Consider the following 27,377-nt stretch of genomic DNA (forward strand, 5'->3'; position numbering starts at 1 on the left):
TGGGCAGCCTATCTTAGACAATTTTGGAAAGGGATAAAGGTTCTTGTGAATGTAAGCAGCTCTCTGACTGGATACAGAGGCAGAGTTCAGCTGGAAGCAGAAAGTTTGTGATAGCTGCAGTGCCTGCCTTTGGAAGCCATTCTTTAGCTTCTTGTTGCTTGAGGCCAGTTAATGTCTCCTTTATTCAGTCCAGCCATTTTGGCCAAAATTACAAATGTAAAATATAAGCAACAACAAAATTTAGGCCATAATATTATTTTTCCAACCATATTTTATTAGGAAGGTGAGAGAGATGTGAATCATGTTTAATCACTGTAAATCTGCTTTGCTTGCAGTATGCTATGTGATTTCATTTTGCTGTTTTTCTTCTGGAAATAGAAATACCCAGGGGCAGAATGAGAGTTTCAAAGCATGATTGTTTCACTATATCTGCCATCCCTCCTGGAAATAACAACGTGAGATTATAGGTTTATGTAGTAATTATTTTTTTCACTAGACAATAAAAAATAATCGCTTTGGAGAGATCTTCCCTCCTAAGTTGCTCAGTATTCCACTCCACATTTCTTCAGGTGCAATTTCTGTAATGGGAGTGGAACCGAGCGAGAGAATCCCTCCCTTATTGCTTTTCTTGACACTTTTCCGTCTTGTTTAAAGTCTTTTCTCAGGCCCCTCCCTCGGAGGGAACCTGACAATCCTATTCTCATTTCACTTCTGAACATCTGAAATGAGATGTCGTCTAGTGTCAAGAACTTTCCATTCACTGTTCCTTGTCCACCCACCCACAATCATGTATGTGATGAATGATCTGGCAGTGAGGCAACCAAGGCCACAGGGCTCTATCCACACATTTTAATTGGCTTCTGTTTAAGGGAAAACACAGAATAGCTGAACTTGGAAGAGATCTCTGGAGTACACCTTAACCCCCTCCCTACACAAGCAGGGTCACCTCTAGCAAGTAGCCCAGCAGCAGGTCCAGACTATTTTTTAATTTCTCTAAGGAAGGAGACTCTACAACCCCTCTGGGTAATCTGCTTCAGTGCTTGGTCACCCTCATGGTAAAAAACTGCTTCCTTGTGTTCAGAGGGAACCTGCTGTGTTTTGGTTTGTGCTCTTCACCTGTCACTGAGAAACACTGAAAAGAGCCTGTCTCTTTCCTCTTCACTTCCTCCCTTCAATTATTTGTGCTCATTCATGAAATTGCTGGAAGCCTTCTCCTCTCCAGGCTGAGCAGTCGCATCTCTATCAGCCTCTCCTCCTGTGGGAAATACTCCATCCCTTTCATCATCTTTGTGGCCCTCTGCTGAATTCTCTCCAATGCATTAACGTCTCTAGTGTACTGAGGAGCCCAAAACTCAGCACGGTTTAGTGTTGAGCCTAAAACTCAACACAGTTTAGTGCTGAGTCTACCCTCACCAAAGGTGAGTAGAAGCCAAAGATCATCGTCCTTGCTGCAGAATTCCCTGAGGTGTCCAGGACCCCTAGAGTTCCTAGAGGCTGGTCTTGCTGGATAAGACTGATGTGAAGAACTTGTCCTGTGTCACCCAGCAGTCGACCCACAGTTTCTCTAGTCTTCCTTGAGCCACTTCTTTTCTGAAAAAAACCCTTCTCACTTTTGACATCCTGTGCCAGATGTGATTCCAGGTAGACTTTGGCTTTCCTAGCCATGTGTCTACGTGTTTGGACAATGCTTCTGTGTTCCTCTCAGGCTACCTGTCCATGCTTCTGCCTCCACATACTTCCTTTCTGTTCTAGGAGCTCTGTTCAGACATGCAGGCCTGTTGGCATTTTTTTGCCTGAATTTGTGCTTGTTGGGATGGAGTGCTTTTGCACCTGGAAGAGGTAATCCTTGCACATGAGCTAGTTTCTTTGAGTCACTCTTCACTCCAGGGCGTTATCCCACGGGACTCCTCCAGAATGCCCAAGTGGTCACATCTGCCTCTCCTGGAGTTCAGTGTTGTGAGCTTGCTTTTTGCTCTGCTCACTGCACTCTGGATCTTTACCATGTCATGGTCACTCTAGCAAAAGCTGCCTTCACATCACCAGTGAGCCCTTCCTTGTTGGTGAGCATCACGTCCAGGGGGACACCTCTCCTCTCTGCCTCCTCTATTGCTCGGGTCAGGAAGTAGTTCCCGATCCTTTCCAGGAACTTCCTGGAGCCCTTACACCCTGCTGTGTTCCTCCTCTAGTATAGTAGGGTGGTTGTAGTTCCTCTTGTGGATCGGTGCCTCTGAATGGGAGGCTAATTCCAGCTGTCAGCTCTGAGCTCCATCCAGTTTTTTACAGGTAAACATCGAATGCCATCTGGTGTAGCCAGTGCATCAGTCTGTTCTGGTCCAGCACATAGGACATGTGAGCATATTACTGAAATTTGTTTCATTGGTGGAACAGCTGCAGTGAAGTTTTATTTCTTAGTTTACTCAGCTCTAGGGGAGTGCTTATTAATGGGCCTATGGGGCTGCTTCACTCTGCTTAAGTAAAATAAAGGACCAGGGAATATTTGGCCTGGAGGTGTTGTAAGGAAGAGATGTCAATGGCAACTGTATCAAAATCACTTGGTAAACAGGCCAGGTTCCTTCTTAAATGTGGTTAAAGGGTTTTTTTGCCTTTTTTTCTTGTTTTTTTTTGTGGGGGGGGGGGTTGGGGATTTTTTTTTATTTGGTCCACTGCTCTTATTTGAAGTTTTTTCTCAGAAGCCTGCTACTGTAGTTGGTGGAAATATTCTTCTTGTTTATACCTGTAATTTACTGTAAAGTCACCTGTTCTCATGCTGTCATTACTCTTGAAACTAAATAAACAATTCTTCATTGAGTGACTCTTACAGTTCAGGGACTGCACTCAAAAATAGATGCAGCCTCAGTGAGTAAGAGATCTCTTAGGTAGCATGGAATCAGCTCAGTGTCAGAAGACAAAAGGCATTGGACCCTGGGCAGTGCTTGGAGAGACAGCAATAACCTACTTTTGCATATGGTTCAGACATATAATGCCAAGCACACTGCATGGATGGTGAAATTAGATTTTGTGAGGCAGTTAAGAACAGGTGTAAGTATTTGACCACTGGTGTTTATTACACATACCTGTTCCAGAGTGTTGTTCCTGCAGCATCAGTGATATAAGCAGATAATGTTGTTATCCATTAGCTGACACCATGTCCCTGTCCAGAGGCTTGTGTTCTTGCTCTGTGTGTTAGTGTGGTTGGTTTTTACAAGCAGCTTTTGAATGTTTATGGCCACTTGGAGTGACTGCCCATAACATGGATGAAATCTTGCATGGCCTTTTGAGCAATAGAGGTGCTCTCACTTACACAGACTGCTGTTTTTTACTGAGGTGGTGCTGCTCCATTTTGTTCCATTGCATAAAACCTACAGTACTGCACTCATGCTCACTACCTTTGGCTAATTCATCAACAGTGTGCCATCTCTGCAGACCTCATCCCTGCATCCCCAGACTCAACAGCAAGTTGCCAGTAGGCTTTAAAGAACTGTGTAAAAATCAATGTTTATTTATTTTAATACGTGTTTATTTTAAAATTAAATTTATTTACTAAACACCAGACAAATCTTCATTCACAGCTTTGCTAGCTTTCCATATGATTTTCAATTGGGCTAAGAGTGAATTTTCCTGAAATCTTTTTTGCCCTGTCCTTGTAGGGTAAATAGGGTTTTGTACTTCAGGGGTAAAGTCTGTACCCTCTAGAGATTTCCCTTTAGCGTCACATGCATGGCAGACATTACCATTACCTGTTCATTTTCATTATTGTGACTAGCAGCAAGGTGTCCTGCTTGATATCAGGCTGTGATACCGAATGAAAGAAATTAACCATCCTACAGGGTCTGCTTTGACAAGTAGAATGAATGTGTCATTCGTTCTAAGACTCAACAAAAGCTCAAGAAGGAGCTTGATGCAAGAAAAAACAGATGAGATAAAATTACTTTTTTAAGAAACTAAAGCCATTCACGTTAAGTTCAGCATTCTCAAACTTGAAATAAAGAAAAAGTGAGCCCTGAAATTTTGGTTGAATGACTTTGTAGTGTGTTGGATGAGAACTTCCCATTCATACTGCTCGTAGTTTCAGTGCAAATGCATTTACCAAGAAGTGTGACTATTATATTTTACATCTGTGGCTGTTAAGAGAGCCTAAAATTGAGTGAAAGGTGTATAGTTTATGAAGTGGATAAAATCTTACATACTCTTTCTTGTCCATACAAACATATGGATGTATCTCTCCGTATGGGAATAATTTGATTTTCTGCTGGATAAAGGCCTGAAGGCAAAGGCAGTTGCACTTTTCTTAACCATCATCCGTCACATGAAAAATTACAGTCTCTTCTTCCCCTTTCCTTTCCAAATGGCAATGTATCACACCCTGAATGTTGTAATTTTTTTGAGTGTAAATTTTTTGAGTGGTCATTTTTTGAGCGCTGGAAAGAAACATTGTTCCCCTATCTAATAGCTATCATTCAGAGTTACTGAAGTCCCCTTTATGGTCTGGCCTGTTCCAGGACTTACCACTCTTATTATCTGTGTGCATGTGGAGGTCGCTCTGTGCATCCAAGAAGAATTTTGACAGAGGATGAAGTCATACAAGAGGCACAAACCTGATGGGACTCCACAGATGTTATTGGCTGTTATTTCTGGACTGCGCCTGTAGCTGCAAAGGGGATTGAACACATATGATTCTGATTTCATATAACACCTCTATACAATATTCTTCTCTTACTTGCTTTGCTTTTTTTAGGTAATTTTTTTTCTATCCTCAATCCACTGGAGTATTCTGCTTATGGTAACCAGTAGAATAGTTCTGCTCTTGAGGGTGCCCCTTATGTCTTTTTATATCAGATGCTTATCTGGAGTCTACCTGAAAGTTTCCCATTCCTTGTAAATTCTCTTTATTGTGAAATTAATGAACCAAATGTCAGCTGCAAATGAACTTTCACCCGAGTTTGTTAGTCCATAAAATCTAAAAGAGCTGCATCTATTTGTATAGAAAATCAGCTTTAGAAAACGTACATAAAAGCAGTTAAAGCTGTATCCTAGCACTTCTATATAAGGTCCAGGCACCTCCTATTAGGCATCTTTGCCAAACCTAGAATGTGCTGTACTGCCATATTGTTAATAAATTATTTTTTCATTTTTCATTTTCTTTCCCTGTAGGATGTATTTCCGTCTTTGTTTCGGCATGTTGCATATACATGTTCTTATGCATTTGCAGATTAAATTTGACTAATTAACATACTTTTATCCATTACTGGGAAGTTTTCAGACCTACAGGAAAAAATAGGACTGCCAGTCTTAGTGTCTGCTCTTAGTTTTAATGCAAAATCAGCAATGGTAGTGTATATTACTTTAAGCAATGAAACTGTTGTAGGCAGCATAAAAAATCCAATTTTGTGGCTGTGTTGGGTGGGGGGAAGGAGGTGTGGGTAACTGTTTGATATTTCAAGACAAATCACTTGACTGGGCTCCTTGGCTTCTCCAATTTAAAAGTTCTTTGAGTGAATAATGAGAAGACAATTATTCAAGGTGGCCAAAGCTGTCTCAGGACTGGTTCTCTTTCATCTGCCAGTGAATCAATTTAAGCACTTACATATAGAATAAAATGAACTGTTTTGAAATGGCAACTTTGACAAAATATGCTCCATAAAGAACCAAAACAAGAAGCTCCATGCAGTAACTTCTCCCACCAGCAGCAGCACAAGTTAAATGTAATGAGATGACAGTGTTTCTGAAATCTGAATTAATGATTTTCCTGCTTTTGCCTCTCTTATTTTCCTCCTCTTAGCCTGTGCCCCTGGTTTCTTTAAAGTATCTGTGGGAGATGACCCCTGCCATCTGTGCCCTGCCCATAGCCACGCTCCACTGCCGGGTTCCCGGGAATGTGTGTGTCAGAACCGGTACTACCGATCTGCTTCGGACAATTCTGATGCTCCCTGCACTGGTAAGTGTTTGGATGAAATGTCTGAATATCAAAGAAGGGAAGTTAATGAGAGAGAATGTGTCCAAATGATTTGGGGGTGGGGGGGCTTGCAATTTCCCTGTTCTCAAGACCTTTGAAATAACCCAAAAGTTCCCTTTGCTCCTGCACCTGACTACAGACTGATGGTGAGAATGATGATTCTTGGGTTTCATTACAGCCTTCAGAGGGAAATGTTCTGTAAATAATGTTTCCCTTCCCCCTGCCTGTTACTGAGCTCAGCCTCTCTGTCCCTCCCCTTCCAGTCTTGCTTTGTGTCTGTGCCCAGGTTTAGCAGTGCAATTCTGCTGCCTACTTCTACCTTTCTGAACTTTTCGCTTTTTAGCTGCAGTGTCTTGTCCCATTCTCATCCCCATGCCTTCTTCTCACCCTCTGCATTTTCCTCCTTCTCTTCACTGTCTCTGTCATCAAGGGAAGAGCTGGATGCACAGAATGGGCAGTTTTTCAGCTGTCAGAGTTTACCTCTGATACCATTGAGGAATGTGGCTGGCACCAGGAATAATTGCAGGCAAAACTGGTGTCCAGTTCCTGGAACAAATGCGACAGGTTAACTGAAGTCTGAGAAAGTTCAGAGATATTGGGTGCCAAGGGAGAGAATTACAGGTCTCAGCAGAGATAAATCTATACTAAGCTTGTGTAAAGTTTAAAATTTCAAGGGATTGGCACTTCCCTAAACAATGGCTGTTCTTTTTGGGAAATTAAAAAGTCACACCCTTGAAACAAAGACTCTTCTTTGTAATTTTGTTTGTCTAAAATGTGCTAATACAGTTGTTCCTTTGTTAATGTGTGTGCTTGATGTAGCAGAGTATGTTTTTCTTAGCCTTGCTCAAAGAAAGAACTGCTGAAGAGTAAGAATGAGAAGAAGAAGCAACTTGTTCTTCTATTCTTTTCTCTTCGCTTTACCTCCTGCTTCCCTCACCTCTCTCCCATTCTTTCCTGGGATTTTGATCCTTCATTCTGCTGTCTAGGCATCCCCTCTGCTCCTCGTGACCTCAGCTACGAAATCATTGGCTCCAACGTGCTGCTGACCTGGCGCCTGCCGAAGGACCTGGGCGGCCGCAAGGATGTCTTCTTCAACGTGATCTGCAAGGTGTGCCCGGCGGGCGCGGCGGGGCCGTGCGTGCGCTGCGGGGACAGCGTGCAGTTCGAGCCGCGCCAGGTGGGGCTGACCGAGAGCCGCGTGCAGGTCTCCAACCTCCTGGCCCGCGTGCACTACACCTTCGAGATCCAGGCCGTCAACTTGGTCACTGAGCTGAGCTCAGAGGCGCCCCACTTTGCCACCATCAATGTCAGCACCAGCCAGTCAGGTGAGGAGACCCCTGCGTCCGAATCCCAAAGTTTCTACTTCTCTTTCTCTCTCATTTGATTTGCTTTTACCTTTTGAATCCTGGAGTTTTTTCTTTTTGCTTGTGTTGCGTGCCTTTTTTTATCCTGCCCTGCTAGTTCCACAGTTTCACTTTTGCCCTTCTTATTTCTGCCTTATCTAAATGGGCTTTCCATTCTTGCTTCTTGGCAGAAAAACTCAAGTTTAGCAGCTGGTGTGATGGTTGGGGAAGAAGCTGCCCTGGAGAAGATTCCAATGGGAGATGTAGTGCTGTGGGTCGGACGAAGCACATTGTTTCATTGTGCAAGAGAGGGGACACTGCTAGTGTTTGATGAGGATTTTGTGAGCATCAGTTTGCCAGAGAAGCTATTCATTTTCTCTATCCCCTACTCTTCTCCATTTCATCATCTTATTTTCCTCATAATAAGAAACAATTTCTTTTTTTTTTTTTTTTTTTTTGCTCTTTACATGGTAGAAATATTAAAATGTGTTGTGCAGTTATATTCAAAGATGTCGTGATCCTTGTAACTAGAAACTAAACCGTGGGTATGACTAAACTAACATACTAATGGGTTGTGTGGGCAGTCAGAGGAGTTCTGTTTCCTGTAAATATAATTTACAAGGACTGGAGCTGGAGAGAGACACATACATCCAGGCATAGTGTTCTGCTAAATGTCAGCATTAAGAGACTGGGCATATGTTGTTCTTCACAAGCATGTATAAGCTAATACGGAGAGGAATTATACACAGCTTGTTTAAGAGGATATAATAAGGAATAATGTGATGAAGAGGAGAAAGAGGGGGAACATTTTGAACTGAGTGACAGAAAATGTCTGCAAACATTTAGAGTTGTGTAAATGTTAAACTGAAACAAATCCCGTATGAGATTCCAGAGTGTAGTGTGGAAACCCCTGCAAAACAAGGCTTTGGTAAAGCTCCAGAGAAGTGCTGTGAAACCAGATGTGGCATCATGGGCTTGGTTAAATCACATCTTATCATTTCTGTTTCGATTATATGGAAAGAAAGGGAATATATATATACCCCCCAACTAATTTCCTGCTGTTAATAGATGCCAGGGGGTTGATCTGTTTGTTCCCTTTGAAATGTTACCTGACAGACATCAAGCAGCAAAGCACCTCTAGAATCCCTGGTCCCCTTAAGAGGCTGGCTGCAAGTGGGTGATCAGTTTTTGTTTACAGTAAAATGTGGCTGGGTAATTTGTATGGTAATTCCAGGCAGTTCCTTTGGCTTCTCCTGGAGAAAGGTGGGTGTTCTATTAACATCCTACAGAATTCTCTTTCTTCATGTTTCTCATCTCAGCCTTCTTTATCTATATCAGAGATAACTTAATTGAGCAGCTGCTTCCTCCTCCTTCCCGGAATCACCCAATCTACCTTCTTCTGCTTCTGTTTGAATTTTCTGGCCACTCCTCTTCCAGGTGTCTCATAGTGTCTCTGGGTGTCTTGGGTGTGTTGGGTACTCCTCTCTAAGGTGCCCCTCTTGTGCAGTAAAGCTGTTTCAGGGTAGAACAACTTCCTTAAACATCAGTGTGAAGTGAGTGGCTTCTTTTTGTGTTTGGTCATAGTTTTTTCTTTCCTTGCTTTTCCTTGGGATTGTTAGGAATGAGCTTGAGATGAGCTGCCCTCGATTTGTACTGACAGCTCATACGAACAAGGCCCTGCTTCCTCCATCACGTGGCCTGTCTCATCCATACCCCCTCCTTTTGATCCCTTCAGCAGCTTTTCACTTTAGTCTTGCTGGTTGATGTTGTGTTATTGTAAAAATTATTATTATTTATGTTGTTATTATTACACAAGCAGAGATAGAACTTTCAGGATTTTATATGCTGAGAGAAGAAGGGTACAGGAAAACATGAAGGGTGCAAAAAAAAAGAAAAGCAAAAAAAAAAAGGTACAGTGTCAGGATAAAGAACCAAAAGAGCCATAGCAAAAATTTTCTCTCCACTGAATTAAAGATGATCCAAAAAAAGACCCTCCAGTCCTGGCAGTTTCTGAAGATTCTGCTTACTCATACATCACTCTGAGTTCTCTCTCTTCTTGAAAATTGCTGGTCCAAAACATACTCCTGCCCCTTTGATAGAGGTATCTTAGGCAGTAGGACTGTGTGGAAACAGTCCTACTTTTTCTTCTTCCCATGATACCTATTCCCTCTTCAGCTTTGTCTCCAATACACTGTTCCTCTAAGAGTTTGCTTACCCCTCATGGTCTTCTGGCCCTTCTTCAGAGCATGGTAGGATCCTTTGGTTACAGAATGACATTTTTCTGTGGCAGACTGATTATGATGTTCCTACTCTTCAGTGACCATGTGCCTGAAATCAGAATTAGAAGGGCTGTCACGGAAAAACCTCCTTTACTGTAAGACTTAACCTGAAACACGAGACCTGTTTGGATAGCAGTAATGAAACCTGTTTGGATAGTAATAGTGTGAAATGCAAATATGATATGCTAATCACCGGAAGAACTGTGCAGAGATGAGACAAGAGAAGGGAATTGCTTTCAGCTCAGGTTTGAAGTGCTGAGGGTGAATACCTAAATAAATGTCAGGAAGTATAGAGAGATGTTGGAAGGGTGTTCCAGATAGCAGGAACCACATGATGAAAGGCAATTATGTAATTCTAATGAAGTTATGCTTTTTCACAGGTGTGAACCTGACACACAAAAATGCAAAGAACTTAAACTCCTACCATATTATCACAAAAAATAAAACTGACTAATTTTTTATTCATTATTTTAACACATTCAAGTGTACTTATCAGGGTATAAACAAATATTTCTTCTCATGTCTAAGGACAGAAGTCAGGTTTTCATTTAAAGGACTGAAAAAATTTATTCTATGCACAGCTGTAACTACCTGTAGCTACCACTTTTTCCCTGCAGATTTCACTGAAGCATGTAGTAATGTCTGTTGCTAGAGAAATGCTACTGAACTTATTTGTTCAGGCAGTTCTTACATTCCTAGAAAGAAGAGGAAAAAAGAAAGGCAGCAGAGATTTAAATGTTGGAACAAATCAATGCAGACTTTTAAAAGCAAGTGTATTGGGGTTTTTAGCTGAGTCCAGACATTCTGAGAGGTAGCAGAGATAAAGGTGAAGATAAAGGTTATTTGACCAGGTTGCCTTGTACCTGTGAAAATATATGTAGCAGCCTTCTGCATCAGTGGAAATCAGAGCAGTGGGATCTGGCAATACCAAAAATCTGTAGCACTGCAGAAATGAGTGCTAGACAGTCTGAAGGCTTGTGTAAGAGGATGAATGGGGACAAGGACACTTTTGGGTAGTGCCAGGAAGTTTAAGAGGACCTGACAGAAGATTTTCGCATGAAATGGTGTGAGAAGGGGAAAGGAATTAAATGCCAAGTATGATTATGAGATTGTGAAGGGAAATGATGAATTGCTTGAAGATGTTTGCTTTTCCAAAGAGAGCCAGAAGAGTACAGTAGACTTAGTTGGCAAAAAAATCAGGGACAAAGGCAAGGCATTTTCTAGTTCAAAACAAGAAAGAAATAAGAAGAGAGTTGTTAAAAGCTACATGCTGTTGTGTTTTGCCAGGCTAAAGCCAGCAGGTACAGCAAGTGGAGTGTGAGTGTTCATTGTCCTCTGAATGAAATGCATTGTTTTTCAAAGTCCTTAGCTGTTTGCTTATTTATGATCTAATTGCCAACACTGAGCACTCACCAAAGTTCCCAAAGAATTCAACTTTTTTGTTTTCTGTTTCAATAGGAACAACAAAGATACTCTTTAAAGTTTTAATTTTTCCCTTAGTGATATTAATGACATTTGTCAATTTAGCCATCTTTAATAGATTTGCCCAGCTGTGACTGGGAAGCAATAATGGTTTCTATGGTCACTCCACAAAAAGGAATTATTCCAGTTTCCCTTTTTACTATGCCCAATCTCTGCAGCATCAGCAGAGAACGAAAGTGCTTGTTTTCAAAATTCAAGTTTCACTTCCTGTTCAAATGAAGTCAGAAATCTTTTGAGCAAGTGTAAGTATAAAATACAAAGTAAAACATGGCACCTTGTGTCATAAAGGCTATTTTTCTTTTTATTAAGCATGAATGGAATGCATATACAAAAACTAATAATAAGAGAGGGAAGGGAAGTTAAAATAACTAATTTGCCTTTTTAAAGCACTCTTCATCCATAGGGAGCAAAAGTACAAGGTTATGACAGAAGACAATGCAAGATACTTTTAAAGGATTTTGGGTGTTTAGAGAACGAGCCAGAACTAAATTGAAATGTGTGGGAAAATGTAGGACATTTTCAAAATAATGATAAGATAATAAACACATCAAGAAGGGAATTTCCATGCAGCATTCAGACTGATGTTCCTAGAAGATGATGTTTGGGAAGCTAGAACAAATTTATGAACAAAGCTAGGGTCTTCACATCATCTGCTTGGAATATGAGGAGAATAGGATACCTGAAGAGGTAACAAAAGTGAAATAACCCTGACAGACTGTAGGGGCACGTTAGTGAACATTAGAGGCCTAGCTGAGGTTGATCAAACCATATAACTTCAGAAGATTGTGGGGCAAGATGGAATGGGAAGAAAACACATAAATAACTAGATATAACACACAGTCTTGGCAGGATTTAATTTGAATGCTGGCAGAGTGATGACCCACGAGCCAGGTGTCTCAACTCCTCTTGTACTCCATGGATATCTAGTCAGTACTGCTAAATGAGGGTGTCTCCTGAGAATCAGAAAATGGCTAAGCTTGGAATATACCTCTGGAGGACATATTCTCCACCCTGTCTGCTCATCAGGGTCACCTCAAGCAAATTGCCCCTGACCACACCCCGAACACCTTTGAATATTGCCAAGGTTGGAGACTCAACAACACCTTTGGATGAAGGTGAGGCTTAGCTGCCTGCATATCCCTGTATCCTCTTTCCTTCCCTTATTGAGGAGAGGAGTGACATTTGTTTTCCACTAGTCCTCAGGCACCTCTCACAATCACAAATATGATTCTAAGAATATCAGGAGTGCCCTCAAAATGAGATCAGCCCAAAGGATGCATCCCATCAGGGTCCATGGGATGGAGCAGTTTGCCTAAATACTCAGTCATCCGATCTGGCGTGAGGAAGATCTTCCTGGCTGCAGACTTCCCCAAGGTCTGCACAACCTGGTGTTCCTAAAGGCAAGACTTGCTGGTAAAGACTGATCACCAGGACCCCTGCACTGTCACCAGGACCCTGCACCACCCACATTTTCCCTCTTTCTTCAACCAGCTCTGTACTTAGAGAAACCCTCCTTGCTTTTGACTTACAGAGCCAGATGTAAGGTGGGCTCTGGTTTTCCTAGCCATGTGTCTACGTGTTTGGACAGTGCCTCCATGTTCCTCTCAGGCTACCTGTCTGTGCTTCCACCCTCTGTGTACTTCCTTTTTGTGTCTGAGTTTAGGTAGGAGCTCCTTGTTCAGACGTGCAAGGCCTGTTGGCATTTTTTGCCTGAATCTGTGCTTGTTGGGATGGAGTGCTTTTGCACCTGGAAGAAGTAATGCACATGAACTAGCTTTTTTGAGCCACTCTTCCCTCCAGGGTGTTACCCCACGGGACTCCTTCAGGCAGAACCACAAAGGTGTCACACTGGCTCTCCCAAAGTCTCTTCATGGAATGTATTATGGGCTGAATGTCACATGCCAGGAATGCTCACAGTCTGTTGAGAATGGCCCTTGGCTGTGCTCTGCAGAAGTGGGGGTTGCCATGTATTGTTACCTGAGTCTGCATTTCCTTCACATTCCTTACTTACTTAGTCTGTTGATTGAGATAGATTTTTAGTCTTGCAGGCACGTGTCTGCTGCCAGGAAAAAATTTGTCCTGCAACTGACAACCCACAAAATATAGAATCTGGGAGTTGTACTTACCTGGAGTTTGGACTTCTTAACAGCTTTAACTGGGTTTATGTGGGCAAGAATTTACCATACATTTGCTGTTATTTAAATTGCATACAATGAAAACTGCTTTTTCAGTCTTAATTAAAGATCTGATCTCATAGCATGTGTTTTGCTCTCAGTGAATAGAATAGAATAGAATAGAATAGAATAGAATAGAATAGAATAGAACAGAATAGTTGGAAATGAACCTACAATGATCATCTAGTCCAGCTGCCCAGATTAGATTGAATCAGGCACTGTGATTTCAGTTGCCATTAGACAGGGACCTAACATGTCTATGTCTATAAACCTCATGTAAAAAGAAAAGAATAAAACTGACAAATCAATATAGACCTGGACACATTTGTGTATACAAAGGAAAGTTTTGATTGCAAAGTTCTGTTATAGACATTTTTAAAAGTTGGCATGGAAAAAAGGGAAAATACTCACCTAGCACTTCTGTAGCAGCAGAGGTATGGAACTTTGAATGTCTATAGACATAAAATCTTGAACCTTATATTTCCCAATGTATTAGCACTGAGAGAATAACCTTGTAATACATCTCTGACAGGAAATATGTACTTACTCCACCAACAATTATGTTTGCCTTGCACATCACCTTCGTATTGGTATTCATACCATGTTAGTATGAAATTTTCAGAAGAGAAATCATTTTATCTCTTTTAATTTGAGTGATGGAAGAGCTCCCTGTCCAGTGTCTCATATTTTTTTAGGTCTTTAAAAGAGAGGCACACATATATCAAAATCTAAACTATGTCTCAGAGAGGCAGATTAAAGACAATCCGCCTTGCAGTGATTCATAGCTGGTTTTATTTCTGAGAGTTTTTAATGGCTTTTGCTCTAAGTAGTGTCTGCTTATTAGGTGCAAATCTCTAGAATTACTGTTTTTAATACAACAGACTGCAGTATCCTGGCTGCCTCCTCCCCCCCACCATCTGATTACCCTAAGTGATGGACATATCTGGATAACAGGAACTTTCTAGAATGCTGTGGCTCATTGGCACATGGTCAAGAGATACACTTGAGTGATGTTTTTGTTATTTCTTTTTTGATTAATTCTTCCAGGTAGGGGAAAAATTGGGGATCGGGAAGAAATGAGAAGCAAGAGAAGAATAACTGTTAGAGCTGGGGAGGAGAGGAATTGTGGGGAGATTTAACTCTGATCATTCTGTAAAATCTTAGAAGGAAGTGGACTGTTCCCTGGCAATGTAGCTCTGCATTTAGATTTGCACCTCTTCTGTGTGTTTGTTTTGTGTCTCAGTGGAAGAGAGTTAAACTTTTTGGAACATTAAATGTAGCAGAATCTGTCTTGGTCGAATGTTAGCTGACCAGTTACCTCCTGACATTTTAATACAGTGTTATTCATTTGCATCTTAAATGCTACATATGGTCTTGGTTAATTGTTGCTCTCTTCCATTCTTGTCACACCATTCTCATTGGCAGGTGAAGTAATTGTGTAATCTTGTTTGAAGGAGATGGTAAAAAATGAAAGGAGTAACAAGGAGAGAAAGTATTTTATTGCTTAGACTCTTATTTTGTTTCATTTACATTTTTAAATTAGTTCCCACTTGCCTGAGTTGTTTGAAGCCCATCTGAAATATGTTTTTCAGAATAATTTTATCTTGTTATTAAAAACAATCCTTTTATCTTTTTCACGATTAATGAGGGAAGAAAATGCTATTCTGCAGGTTTTGATCATTTGCCAAATGTCTCCTCTTCATTCTTCACATCAAGGAAGTTTATGTCTATTTTCTAAAACCAGTGGGGTTTGGTGGCAGCTTTTCATTGGCATGCTTTTTCTGGAGAATTTAAATGTTGCTGAAAATGTTGCATCCATTAGGAAAATGAGGATACCCTAGCTGCTTACCTGTAGGTTTCTTGGCAACATGACATTTTCTTTGCAGAGAGAAAGCAAAACTTGAGAAGAGCTTTGTGGAAAGAAAGCTGGATCCTCTTAAAATTATCCTGAAATTTTTGCTTGGAAATCTCATCCCAAGATGAAACTCATACACTCTTAGCTTTTGCATGAACCTGGAGAGTGTGCATGTGTGTGCAGATGGGCTCATGAATGGTTTTAGTAGAAGTGGATTTCCATTCTTTAGAATGTTTCATATACAAGGCCTCCATTACTTTGGTAGCCAATACTTGGTTTTTTTCCCCCAGGAAAATAATTACAGTCTGGGGGAGGAGCAGAGGAGAAGTAATGTGCTCTGCTTTTGTTTTGACCACTGTCATATTCTTTGTCCAAGCGTAATCTTAAGACAAGGCAGTGGCATGGAGCACCTTCTCATCTTGCACATAAAAATTGCACATTTGAAGATCAGAATTGTATTACAGCTATAATACAGGTAATTTCTTAACTCCTGTGCATAATCAGTTGGATGTGGATTTCTTCATTTTCTTTCAGTCTGAGTTGTCAATGACTGTATCCCCCAGTGGAGTAGTACTGTGCCTGAATTTCTTCTGGTTATTTTACAAAATACTTCACAATGCCAATTAAGGAAAATTAAAGGAAGAGCTGGCCTAACTTATTAACTCATCCTAAGGAGTGTTCAGTTACGGTTCATTTTTAAGCTTATCCCTTTGCAATCTCTCCTTTTTGTCTTTTATTCCAGTCCCCTCTGCTGTGCCTATGATGCATCAGGTGAGTCGTACCACCAACAGCATCACACTGTCGTGGCCCCAGCCCGACCAGCCCAACGGGGTCATCCTGGATTACCAGCTACGCTACTTCGACAAGGTGAGGGATACTGATACAGAAAGGGATACTGAGCACTTCCTGTCTGGGTGATGCACCCCTGCATCAGAATGAACAAGGTGGGAAAAAATGCTTCAGTTATGAGGAAGGAACAAACTTTAGCAATACCAAACGTTTGTGATATCCATGTCATCTGGCATCAGTCCATCTGCATTTCCCAACTTGGAAACATCTAGGGACAAGACAGATTCTAAGAAAAGAGAAGACACTTGTTTAGGCTTAAAAGCTGCAGCTAACAATAAGTTTAGTATCAGCTGACACAGGTAGCAGTGGAAGGAGCTGAAGTTTCTAAATATGTTGACTAGAATTGGATTCACTGCAAGTCTGTCATTCATTTATGAGGAGAAGTCTCATGTCCCCTTTAATGCCTGGACAGACATCTCTATGAAATTTTACGAGAAGAAATGTCCTCTTTCATTCGCTAAGTGGCAAATACCTCTTTGTGTGCTGGAATTACAGAGTGGCAAATACAAGTTTGTCCTCCATTTACATGAGATTTACATGAGATTTACATGTCTTGTGACTCCTAATCCATCTAACTTGAGGAGAAGAGATGTGTGGGGCTGTTCAGACAAACTCCCATTCAATATTACTGGTCTTTCACAGAAATACTTCTGCAGGATTTTGCAGGGCTACGATTTTTTAGTGGCAAAAAGGACTGCTATTTGTGATAACATGTATAGCAGCTTCCTGGATACAGCTGTACATGTGTTCTTGCTCTGAATTCTCCTAGGAGAGTACACGAGTTTGGAGTTTATAGAAAGTGAACCACAGGACAAGATTTTGTCTTTCATTTTTGTTTAGATTGAGAGTCTTTAGCAGAGCTTTGTGGGAAGCCCAGGCCTGAGGGAATGAAAAGCAGCAGTGAGAAATGACTAGTGTGAGAGGAAGTAAGGTCTGGAATAGCAGCTGTTGTTGGGAGGCTCTGTAAAGGTTCAAAGAATATTGGGTTGACATGGAAACTGTCATGCCGTGACGAGGAGAGTGAGCAGTGTAGGCAGAAGTTTCACATTCCTTTTTGGTCATTGACATTCACAGGCAGAAGATGAGGATAATTCATTGACCTTAACTAGTGAGACCAACATGGCCACGATATCAAGTCTGAGCCCAGGCAAGATCTATGCCTTCCAAGTGCGTGCTAGGACAGCAGTCGGCTACGGCCCTTACAGTGGGAAGATGTATTTCCAGACTTTAACAGGAGGTAAGTGCTGCCTTTTTGTGCCATTTCAGGTCTGCACATGATCACCTTCCATTGTGTCCCTGAGTGTATTGGCTTATCTCCGGGAGGACTGCTTCCTGACACTCCTACTCAACTTGTATTTCTGTTTATAATAATTTGCATATGCAGTTTTGTTCACTCAGAGAAGCTTCATGTTGTCACAGGGTATTGTTTATGCTACTGCCATACTCCCCAGCCCTGCTCCTCTGACCAGCAGGTGCAGTGTGCCAGTAAAAATCTCTTTAGGGAGATGTAGCAGTACATAGCACTATGTACTGCTGTAGTTTGGCCCCCAGCTGTCATGGGACAGCTTACAGCTGAAAACTCTGTGAATGTGTAAAAGACACATGGGACACAGGACACAATTTCGATGGGACACAAGCATATGTGCAGAAGCTTGCCTTTCAGCAGGATTCCCATCCTTTTGGTATGGATCAAAGGTATTGGCAAGCTGCATTAGTAGGGGACAGTGGGATACAGCCCAGGTGTAGAGCTAACTTGTGCTTAAGTCGCCTGTCAGCTGTCAGTGGACCAGGGGAAGAGAGAGAAGGTGGATTCAGAGGGAGCACTGGCTTTTCACATGTAGGATAGAAGGCACTGGAGAAGCACAGACACTGGGGAGCAAAGGGCTGGTAGGGCTGGAATTATGGGAGAGATCTCGGTGAGCAGAAGGGAAACTCTGCACAGTTCGTGCCCTCTGCATCCGTGTGTGTGTCTGTGTGTCTGCCTTGGCAGGGGAGCGCTCGGAGATGGTGCAGGACCGACTGCCGCTGATCGTGGGCTCAGCGCTCGGGGGTCTGGCCTTCTTGGTAATTGCTGCCATTGCCATCCTTGCCATCATCTTCAAGAGGTGAATTCCTTGACCTGCTCATGTGCACTTCAGACAGTGGAACTTCCTTACCCCCACCCCCCGCAACATAACCCCGTCCCAAGGGAAACAGCCTGATCTGCATTTATCCAGATGTCCTTGAGATGCCATTTTCTAATTAAGGAAAGATCCTGCCCCATTACTCCTACCTGAGGAGCCTCTCCTTTGGGAAACCACTCATGTACTTAGCTGATATTTGGCTAGTTAGCAATATGAACACAAGGAAAGCATTTCAAAGCTGATACTCAAAAGGTATTTAAATGCATCGCTGTGAAAGAGGGACTGTAAATTGCATTTTAGGCAAGCAAGTAGAGATTGAAACAATGTAGTGGAGAAGGACTGGTGGAATAGGTATGCATATCCAGTTATTTAGAAGGTGATAAATACCAAGGACCAAAAGACAAGGGCTCATTTGCTGAAGAATAAAATCTATACAACCCCAATGGTTCCATGGAACACTAGCTGATAAAATACAGGTTAAAGAAAGCAAATACCACTTTCCATTTTGAAAAGAATAAAGGGCATATAAAAAATTTTAGAGATAATCTGTTACAAAAAAAAAATAAAAAGGACAGAAATTTTAAAGAGAAAAAAGTACGGGTTGCTATTTTTATAGAGGTACAAAAGTAAACAATGGGGGTTTTGTTATTTGAAGAAAAGAAACAGTCATTACCCGCTCCTTGAATTTACTGAGGTTTGAACTTAATCCCCTAGATTGTCAGTAATGGATTTCTGTGTCTTTGCTCTACTGTGCCTCTGCACAAGAGGGACTTTTTAGCTTTTTCTGCTGACCTAAAAAAAAAAAATGTATAAACTACTTAACTTTAGAAAGTGACATCTAGTTTTAATGATTTCTTTTTTGTTCTCTTCCCTTTTCTACATTTGTTTTCTCCTCTTTTGTATATTCTCTTTTAATATTTTTTTTTCTGGAAAGAAAAGAATGATCACATATTGTTATATTTTAAATGTTGCCTCCTTTTGTTGCTTAGAACTGTTAAAAATACAATTTCTTGTTACAGCTGAAAATGTGATATTATGTGCACAACTCAATAAAGCATATATTTTTCTAAAAAAATAAACCAAACCCAGAATAAGTTAATATTACCAAAACTGTGTTGGGGAAAGACATTAATGGCATCTGAAAATATACATATGAGGAAATATCATAAAAAATACATTCATTTATACTTAAAGAATTATGTACAGTTAATAGACAGCTTTTCAGAAAAAGTGGACATACCGAATTTCTATTTTAAACTTGTCATTGATAAGTAAGTTTGAAGATGCAGAAAATGAGGAACACCAGATGAAATGAGTAGTTCCTTAAAAGGTTGAACATATGTAGAGTCAAATGCTATGACTTTAGCTTGTTTTTATAAATTGTTGGTACACATTTTTCAGGCAATATGCACTGTGAAACATCTATTTTAGCTAATTGTTTTGTTGGCTTTTTATATGGAAAACAATTCATTTTCTAGATAACCTATAAAAAACATTATTGTAGTCCTGACTTTCAGGTTCAACAACAGAGTTAGACCTCTTAGGTATAGGCCCTCAGCAAAGCTGATTTCTTTGCACAAGAGAGAAAAATTTGCAGTTAAAACTGTCTGTGGATTTGAAAGCAGAATTTAAAGAGATAAGTCTTGACAAGTAAGAATAATACCGTTAGCTGTTAGAATGTCAGAATTACTTATGTTCATAAAGAAAAGTAACATAATGTTTCATGATACTTTGCCTTCAAATGCTAATTGAATCAGCAGCTAAAAGGTCTCATGCTGAAACAGCAAAACATGAGTTGACACAAATCCATGCAGACAGCAGGGATACTGCAGGATACTGTAGGGTTTGGTTTACAGTATGGTCTAATTAATAGGATGGTTGGAAACTAGCATGAAACATACTTTTTTTTTTTTTTCAATTGAACACTGCTTGGAACAAAGGAAGTAGCTTGAAAATGGCAAATAGATTTAGTGCAAACAAAGAATAGAATGAAACTTCTAAAATAATTAGATTGTGTGGGAAATAAATGATTGAATTGTACACATTCAGAAGGAAAATGAAATCTGAGAAATGCCTGTGCTGAGAAGGATCTATGCTTACTGGAAATTAGATGCATATATGCAATAAACCTTACAATAATAAAGACCATACCTGTTTTGACCTGCACATGCAAAAGTCACATCAAGGAACAGATTTCCATCTGTTTGGGTCTGTGTGGTTTTTTTGGGTACCATACTTATGAATAGAATGGCCTAAGTAAATGCTGTTAAACAAAGCCAGGAGGAAAAATAATTGGGGGAGATCTATACATATTAAGCATTAGAGTAAATGGCTCTTAGAATGTTTTTGAAGAACTTAAAAGGCATCACAGAAGAAGGCATACATTATAATTGAGAAGAATAATTTGTTGTAATTAAATTAAATTAAAATGCAAATTTAGCCTGAATAGCAATAAAACTTCCAAGGCAGTAAAGTTAAACTGTAATACTCTTTTTCAGGATGGTGTTGAAAGCCCTATCATTTGTCTTTTCTAATGTGGGGGTGCCAACAGTGGTGTAAAAACTACCACATAGAAAACAAGCATGCGCTGGTTACCGGGAGACGGGCAGGATCTTAACATCCATCTTCTACCCCTAATTTCAAGGATTCTCTGAGCCTTGCACTGAGAAGCCTACCCCAGCATCTGATGAGAGACTCTTGTGTGTGTGTTGACTTTCCTTTCCTTTGTGTCCTGCAGTAAAAGGAGAGAGACCCCATACACAGACCGCCTGCAGCAGTATATCGGTGCACGAGGTAAGCGTGTTTGAGCAGCAGATGGCAAGGGCCTGTCTCTTTTCAGGACTCATTAACACCTGTGTGTCTCAGGGTTTGATCCTGGTGATGTTTTGGGCTGTTTCCCCTGCTGCAGGACTCGGAGTGAAGTACTACATCGATCCTTCAACCTATGAAGATCCCAATGAAGCCATTCGGGAATTTGCCAAGGAGATTGATGTGTCCCTCATTAAGATTGAGGAGGTCATTGGATCAGGTAGTGTGAGAATCTGCAGAATATTTAAAGTGCCTTCTTGTTCATCTTGAAACCAGGCACACTACTGGCCTGAAGTAAACCCATGGATCCATGGTACATCAGGTGTCCCAGGATATCTAAACCTTCATTTTTACCAAAATTCATTTTAACTACTAACCCTTAGATGCTGGCTCTAAGCCAAATTTAAAACACCCTTTGAAGACTCAAAACTCCTCATTTGAACCCCAAAGATGTAGTAGTCTCCAACCTTCACCAAAAATTTTGCTTTGATCTAAACAGTCCCATAACCTCATTTGTATGCATTGCCCAAAGTCGTCCACTGTAGAGTGCTTTAGTACATCTGAAAATTCTTTGCTGTGTTTCCTTACTTGAGGTGTTTCTTCCCTCCATGACAGGAGAGTTTGGAGAGGTGTGTTTTGGGCGCCTGAAACACCCCGGGAAGCGTGAATACATGGTAGCTATAAAGACCTTGAAGTCAGGTTACACAGAGGAGCAGCGGCGGGAGTTCCTGAGCGAGGCCAGCATCATGGGGCAATTTGAGCATCCCAATGTCATCCACCTGGAGGGAGTGGTCACCAAGAGCCGACCAGTCATGATTGTCACAGAGTTCATGGAGAATGGATCGCTGGATTCCTTCCTCAGGGTACCACAGAGTCTCCCACAACCTGATAATTTTGCCCGTCTTTCTTCACTCCTGTGTTCCTAAGTCCTCAGTTGCCTTCTTCAGGTGCAATAGAAATTTTAGCAAATAGCCACAGTAAGTGGTTTCAGGACAACATGGTGAAAATACTCCAAGGGCTCAACAACCATATAAAATTTCAGTACTTTAGACTTCTTCAACTCAGTAATTAATGTAAACAGTACCAAAGCTTTGTACACACCCTTTCAGTTGCTTATGTGCATCTTCCAAATTTTTCCTTTCTAATAATGTTTTTCAGACTTTATTTCCAGAATATTTTCTGGTTTTAACATTGTAATGAAGTAATGAAACTTGCAGTTATTTTTGTATTTCAAGTTTTCTAGTAATGAAACACAAATACATATAAGTATAGATACAAGTCTACAAGTATATATACAAGTATAGCTGCTTCACTTCTTTTTTACTGATTCCTGTTCTCATTCAGCACATGAGTGCTGAATGAGCACAGGTACAAATGCTTTGGCAGGTACAAATTGAGTAGAGCTGCATAGAAGCCATTGTAAAGATCTTAGTACAAGCAGATTTGTCTGTGCACATTCATTTAGCCATCTTAGCAGTTAGTGAGGTTAGGTGTAGGATGCTAAAGGGGGATGTGGCCCAAAGAGGAGGTTTGCCTTCAGGAAAAGTTCATCACTGTCTGATTTTATTTGAAGTTCATTGCTTTAAGCCCACCCTCCTTTGTTATTTGTTGTCTTTGAACCTTCAGATTTGGGCTGAAATTAAGATGTATGTTCTCTCATTTCATAAATCCACATTATTGCCTTGCTCTTTGATAGTCTCCCCTGTTGGCTTCATATTCTGTGGCCATGAGAGCCTGTGTTTGCCTCATCCCTTGCAGCAGAAGGAAGGGCAGTTCAGTGTGCTGCAGCTGGTGGGAATGCTGCGGGGGATTGCAGCCGGCATGCGCTACCTGTCAGACATGAACTATGTGCATCGTGACCTGGCAGCACGGAACATCTTGGTCAACAGTAACCTGGTGTGCAAGGTGTCGGACTTTGGGTTGTCCCGCTTCCTGGAGGATGATGCTTCCAACCCCACCTACACTGGGGGTCTGGTGAGTCACTGCTGTCGTGGGAGTTATGTAGTGCTGACAGAATTTCTCCTCTCTTCCTGCTTGGTTTGGTGTACCCTCTTTATTCCATCTTAAGACCATAGAGAAGCATGGAGTAGAGCCTCCTGTCTTATGGGCTATTTGTTCCAAAGCAGTAAAAATACAAAATAACTGAGTATCTGAGCCACTCTGCCATGTGAAGTCTCAGTGCTGTTCTTTGTGGCATGATGGTGAATAGGTCAAACCTCATGGCCTGATGTAGCTATTATCTTCCCCCTTTCATTAGCTTTTTATAGGAAGGATAAAAGACTGAAGGAGAGATTACAATCCTGCACTACTACTCTTTGAAGAAGGAGTTGAGTTTTTTCCTATAGAAAAGATAAATGACCTAAGTGTATTTATGGGCTTACAACCAACCATCAAATGAGCTTATTGCCTATGAAGTTGTGACACCTGTCACACATACTACAAACGGGGTGGGAGTATAACAGGTGGATTGAAAAAGAAGGGGATGAAGAATTCAGTCACTGAAAAGTGGAACAATTTTTAGATCTGTGCATTTTGAAGAACCAGCACATGAATGGTATTTCATCTTACAGGTCATACCTGCAGTTAGAGAGGTTAAAATGGAAAGGGAAATGAGTTAATGCTAGCTACTCAGTGGATCTGTCCCTAAGTGCTGCTTTTTGGCATTATTTAAATGGCTTTAGATTTCCAATGATTGTGACTCGAGAGGATTTTGTTATATGCCACTTTCAAATGCTGCAAAGTAAAGCTGTGAAAGTATAAAATCATGGGATTTGTAGCAAGGAGGCATGATTCTCTCTTTTCATTTATATTTATCAGCAAAACAAGGTGGAAACCTTGAACATAATATGAATTCAAACCAGCAGTGTTTCCAAGACAGAATCAACGGGACTGTCACTCCTTGCTCCAGGCTGTGTTGTGCTGCTAACATCTGATTGTTTCAGTGATGTTGTTTTCACAAGCAGTCCTCATCTCACTACATTCTGGTTGCTCTCTGTCTGCTTGCCAGGGCTGCAAAATCCCCATCCGCTGGACTGCTCCTGAAGCCATCCAGTACCGCAAGTTCACCTCCTCCAGTGATGTCTGGAGCTATGGCATTGTCATGTGGGAGGTGATGTCCTACGGTGAGAGGCCTTACTGGGACATGTCCAATCAGGATGTAAGTTTTGGAAGTGCCTCTCTGTCCCGTATCAATTGAAGCAGAAAAAAGCCACACACACAGAGTGGTTGAAGCTCTTTTGTCTTTTATTTTCCCAGTTGTGATAAAACTTTGTTCTTCTTTTCCTGCAGGTAATTAATGCCATTGACCAGGACTATCGCTTGCCACCACCCCCAGACTGCCCAACTGTTTTGCACCTGCTGATGCTTGACTGCTGGCAGAAGGAGAGGGTCCAGAGACCAAAATTTGAGCAAATAGTCAGTGCCCTGGATAAAATGATTCGCAAGCCATCAGCCCTCAAAGCCGTTGGCACTGGGACCAGCAGGTGAGATAGGGATTTAATGCAAAATAACAGGACTTGTCTCTCAGTAGGCATCATGAGGAAAGGGAAGCCAGAAATCAGGCTTTATAGTTTTTTTCCTAACCCTGTCATTTGAGACTGGGAACAAACAGGAATTGGGAAAAAAGAGAGGAAGCAGGTTGGAAGGACTGTATATCCTGATTCAGTTAACGGGGAGCTCTGAGTGCTGAATGTGACAGGAGATAAATCTCGATGAGTTGCACTGAGGGATGAATGACTGAGGGATCACAGGGGATGAAGGGAGGGACACATCTGGGTGCAGCAGCACAAGATATTCTGTGATCACACCATAGAGTGTGACCACAAGAGATGATGAAAAAAATGACGACCTTAGCTTATGGAGGGAAGGAAGTCTCTACATGGGAATAATTAGAACTGCAGCTTACATCCCATATTTTCCCAACTGCATTTTGCAGTCTGATGGAACAAGAGGCAGGAGGTCAGCAAAGAAGAAGTCTCTGGAGGGATAAACGGTGCCAAGGTTAGTTGGCTGCTGGGCTGATGACGAAATTACATCCTGCTGGCCTGGAGGGGTTTTCCCTGTGGTTATAAATCTTGTATCAGTGGAATGTCCTCCACAGCTGGGGGAGAGGAAAAGTGTCTAGTGATGCCCAGTGTACTAAAAGCAGCACATAAAGAGTGTTAAAGCTCTGGGACAGGTTCAGATGATGAGGAAAAGAGCAAATATCATATGTAAACAGTGGTCTCTTCAGCCTTTTAGTACAATTCTTTTATCTGGTGGGTGTTGGAGCTGAAGTAACACACTCATTGTGTTGTAGGTCACTATCTGACCAAAAGAGAACATTTAGGAGAGGGAGACCTAGTCACAAAGGTAAAAAGGTGTATAAGGTCTCTTTCAGAAACCTCCTCACTGCAGTTCATTTCCCAGCTAATAGGTCTAGACCAAGAAAGTGTCGAAGGCAACAAGAAGACAATGTGTCTGAGAGAATACAGGCAATGGGAAGGGGGAATCAATTTCTTGGGTTGGTTGATTATTTTCAGGCAGAAAAAGGGACACTGGAAGTCTAAAAACAGCACATCAAGGTGGGACTTCAGGAGCCAGGGCATGAAGAACAAATGTCATTGTTCTTCATTCTGTCCTCTTCAGAGGCTGCATTCTCTCCCTCTCATAATTCTTACTTTACTGGTGGGCTCAGCTGATGCCCATAACTTGGGTTTTAGAACCTGCCTCTTTTGCAGACCATCTCAGCCTCTCCTGAGCAACTGTCCTCCAGATTTCCCTTCCCTTAGCAATGCCCACGAGTGGTTGGATGCTATCAAGATGGGTCGCTACAAGGAGAATTTTGACCAGGCCGGTCTGGCTACATTTGATGTCATATCACGCATGACTCTCGAGTAAGTAACAGAGCAGAGAGCAACAGATACCAGGTGCTGAGTTTTCTGTGCAGAAAGTGAAAGCAGTCTGAGAAATTGGCTATATGGAAAATAGGTACACATGGAAAAGGAGAGGAAAGCCAAAGCAAAGGAGCTACTGTTCCTTGCATATTACTAGGGTCTCTGGACAGCATCCATGCTGTGATGCACTTGCAATCTGTGTCTATAAGCAGTAATTCTGATCCAGTGTGCATCAGAAAATGTATTGTCAGTGTTGCAGAGAGCCTGTTATATCAGAGTGTTCATGACAGCTAGCACTGATAATAACAACCACTTTTAAGCAGATCTGTAGAACCAGCCACACCATACGCTGCATTGAAGTGTTATGTAAAAGACAGGATCCAGGAAAACAAACATTCTTGGAATCACAGAACGGTTTGGGTTGGAAGGGACTTTTAAAGACACCTAGTCCAACACCTCTGCCATAAGCAGGGACACCTTTAACTAGATGGTGTTGCTCACAGCACTGTCCAACTTGACCTTGAATGTTTACAGGGATGGGACATCCACAATTTCTCCTGGCAGCCTGTTTCTGTGTCCCACCACCCTTCCTAATTTCCAGTCTAAACCTACTCTCTTTCTTTCAAAGTTTTCAAACCTCTGCCCCTTGTCCTGTCACTGCAGGGCCTAGTAAAAAGTCATTCTCCGTCTTTCTTGTAAGCCCCCTTTATATATTGAGAAAGTTCTTTCTGGAGCCTTGTCTTCTGGCTGGAAAACTCCAACTCTTTTTTTTTTCCTGTAGATCAGCCCTCTGATCCTTTTCATGGCCCAGTTTCACTGCTTCTTTTTGTACGTACCAAGTTCTGCAGACACCCCCTCCACCCACACACATTTGTCAAGCAAAAGCAGAAGCCTTGTCAGCTGTTTCTCAGACATAGAGAGGCACACACACACAGATCTATACACGTTTATCTGCATCTACAGCAAAATGGACTGAGACTGTTGAGAACAAGCAGTTAATTTTAACAACTTCTGTGTCCTTTGCAGAGATATCCAGCGTATTGGAATCACCCTCGTTGGTCACCAGAAGAAGATTCTCAACAGCATCCAGCTCATGCGAGTCCATTTGAATCAACTTGAACCAGTTGAAGTGTGATGTTTACATCATCCTCATTCCACTAGTCTCAAACTCTGGAAAGGTCCTGGGGGAATTCAGAGGGATTTTTAATGTAAGAAAAAGATGTCAGTATGCTACTTGAAGACTTAATGCACCCAGAGAGTGCACACTACGTGTCCTGTTCCATGAACAAAAACCAAGCCTTGCCGTGATTTGAAAGCAGAACTGAATGACTGGTGACAATTACATGTGGCTGATGTCATATATTGGGAATGGGTTTGGGGAGGGAAGGTTATAATAACACAGGGTGGAGATGGAATAATGGCTTGGACAGATCACAAGCACCTGTTGCCTATTGTCTGCCAACAAAAGGTATCTGACAACTTTACAAAGTCATCAGCAGGCTTTATTTATGGCTGAGAGCCCAGCAAAGCTGCAAAGACATAATAAAGGCAACAAAAAATTAGCTTTTTTTTTTTCAGAAGAATGCCATCGTGGTGTGAAAGATTATTCCTCAGATGGAGATGAGCATCAGGCTATC

At 41.5% G+C, this 27,377-nt stretch overlaps 1 protein-coding gene across 3 annotated transcripts in view; it reads left to right on the forward strand.

Annotated features, from left to right (window-relative positions):
• LOC311166730 (ephrin type-B receptor 5) overlaps window positions 1-27,053 on the forward strand; it is a 66,309-nt gene extending 39,256 nt beyond the window's left edge. For 2 of the 3 annotated variants that reach the window (XM_084226858.1, XM_084226859.1), the window contains exons 5-17: window positions 5,780-5,935; window positions 6,940-7,278; window positions 15,829-15,953; window positions 17,010-17,172; window positions 17,926-18,040; window positions 20,796-20,851; window positions 20,967-21,086; window positions 21,482-21,729; window positions 22,625-22,840; window positions 23,874-24,023; window positions 24,155-24,348; window positions 25,585-25,740; window positions 26,767-27,053. In XM_084226858.1, coding sequence (XP_084082984.1) covers window positions 5,780-5,935; window positions 6,940-7,278; window positions 15,829-15,953; window positions 17,010-17,172; window positions 17,926-18,040; window positions 20,796-20,851; window positions 20,967-21,086; window positions 21,482-21,729; window positions 22,625-22,840; window positions 23,874-24,023; window positions 24,155-24,348; window positions 25,585-25,740; window positions 26,767-26,875 — 2,147 coding nt within the window. In that variant the 3' untranslated portion in view covers window positions 26,876-27,053. Of the gene's footprint in view, window positions 1-5,779; window positions 5,936-6,939; window positions 7,279-15,828; window positions 15,954-17,009; window positions 17,173-17,925; window positions 18,041-20,795; window positions 20,852-20,966; window positions 21,087-21,481; window positions 21,730-22,624; window positions 22,841-23,873; window positions 24,024-24,154; window positions 24,349-24,800; window positions 24,908-25,584; window positions 25,741-26,766 lie in introns of those variants that run through there. The other variant, XM_084226860.1, reaches the window with a different exon arrangement.
• The last annotated feature ends 324 nt before the right edge of the window (window positions 27,054-27,377 follow it).

This window comes from Fringilla coelebs (assembly GCF_963513975.1).
Source record: "Fringilla coelebs genome assembly, chromosome: 2".
NCBI classification, from domain to species: Eukaryota; Metazoa; Chordata; class Aves; order Passeriformes; family Fringillidae; genus Fringilla; species Fringilla coelebs.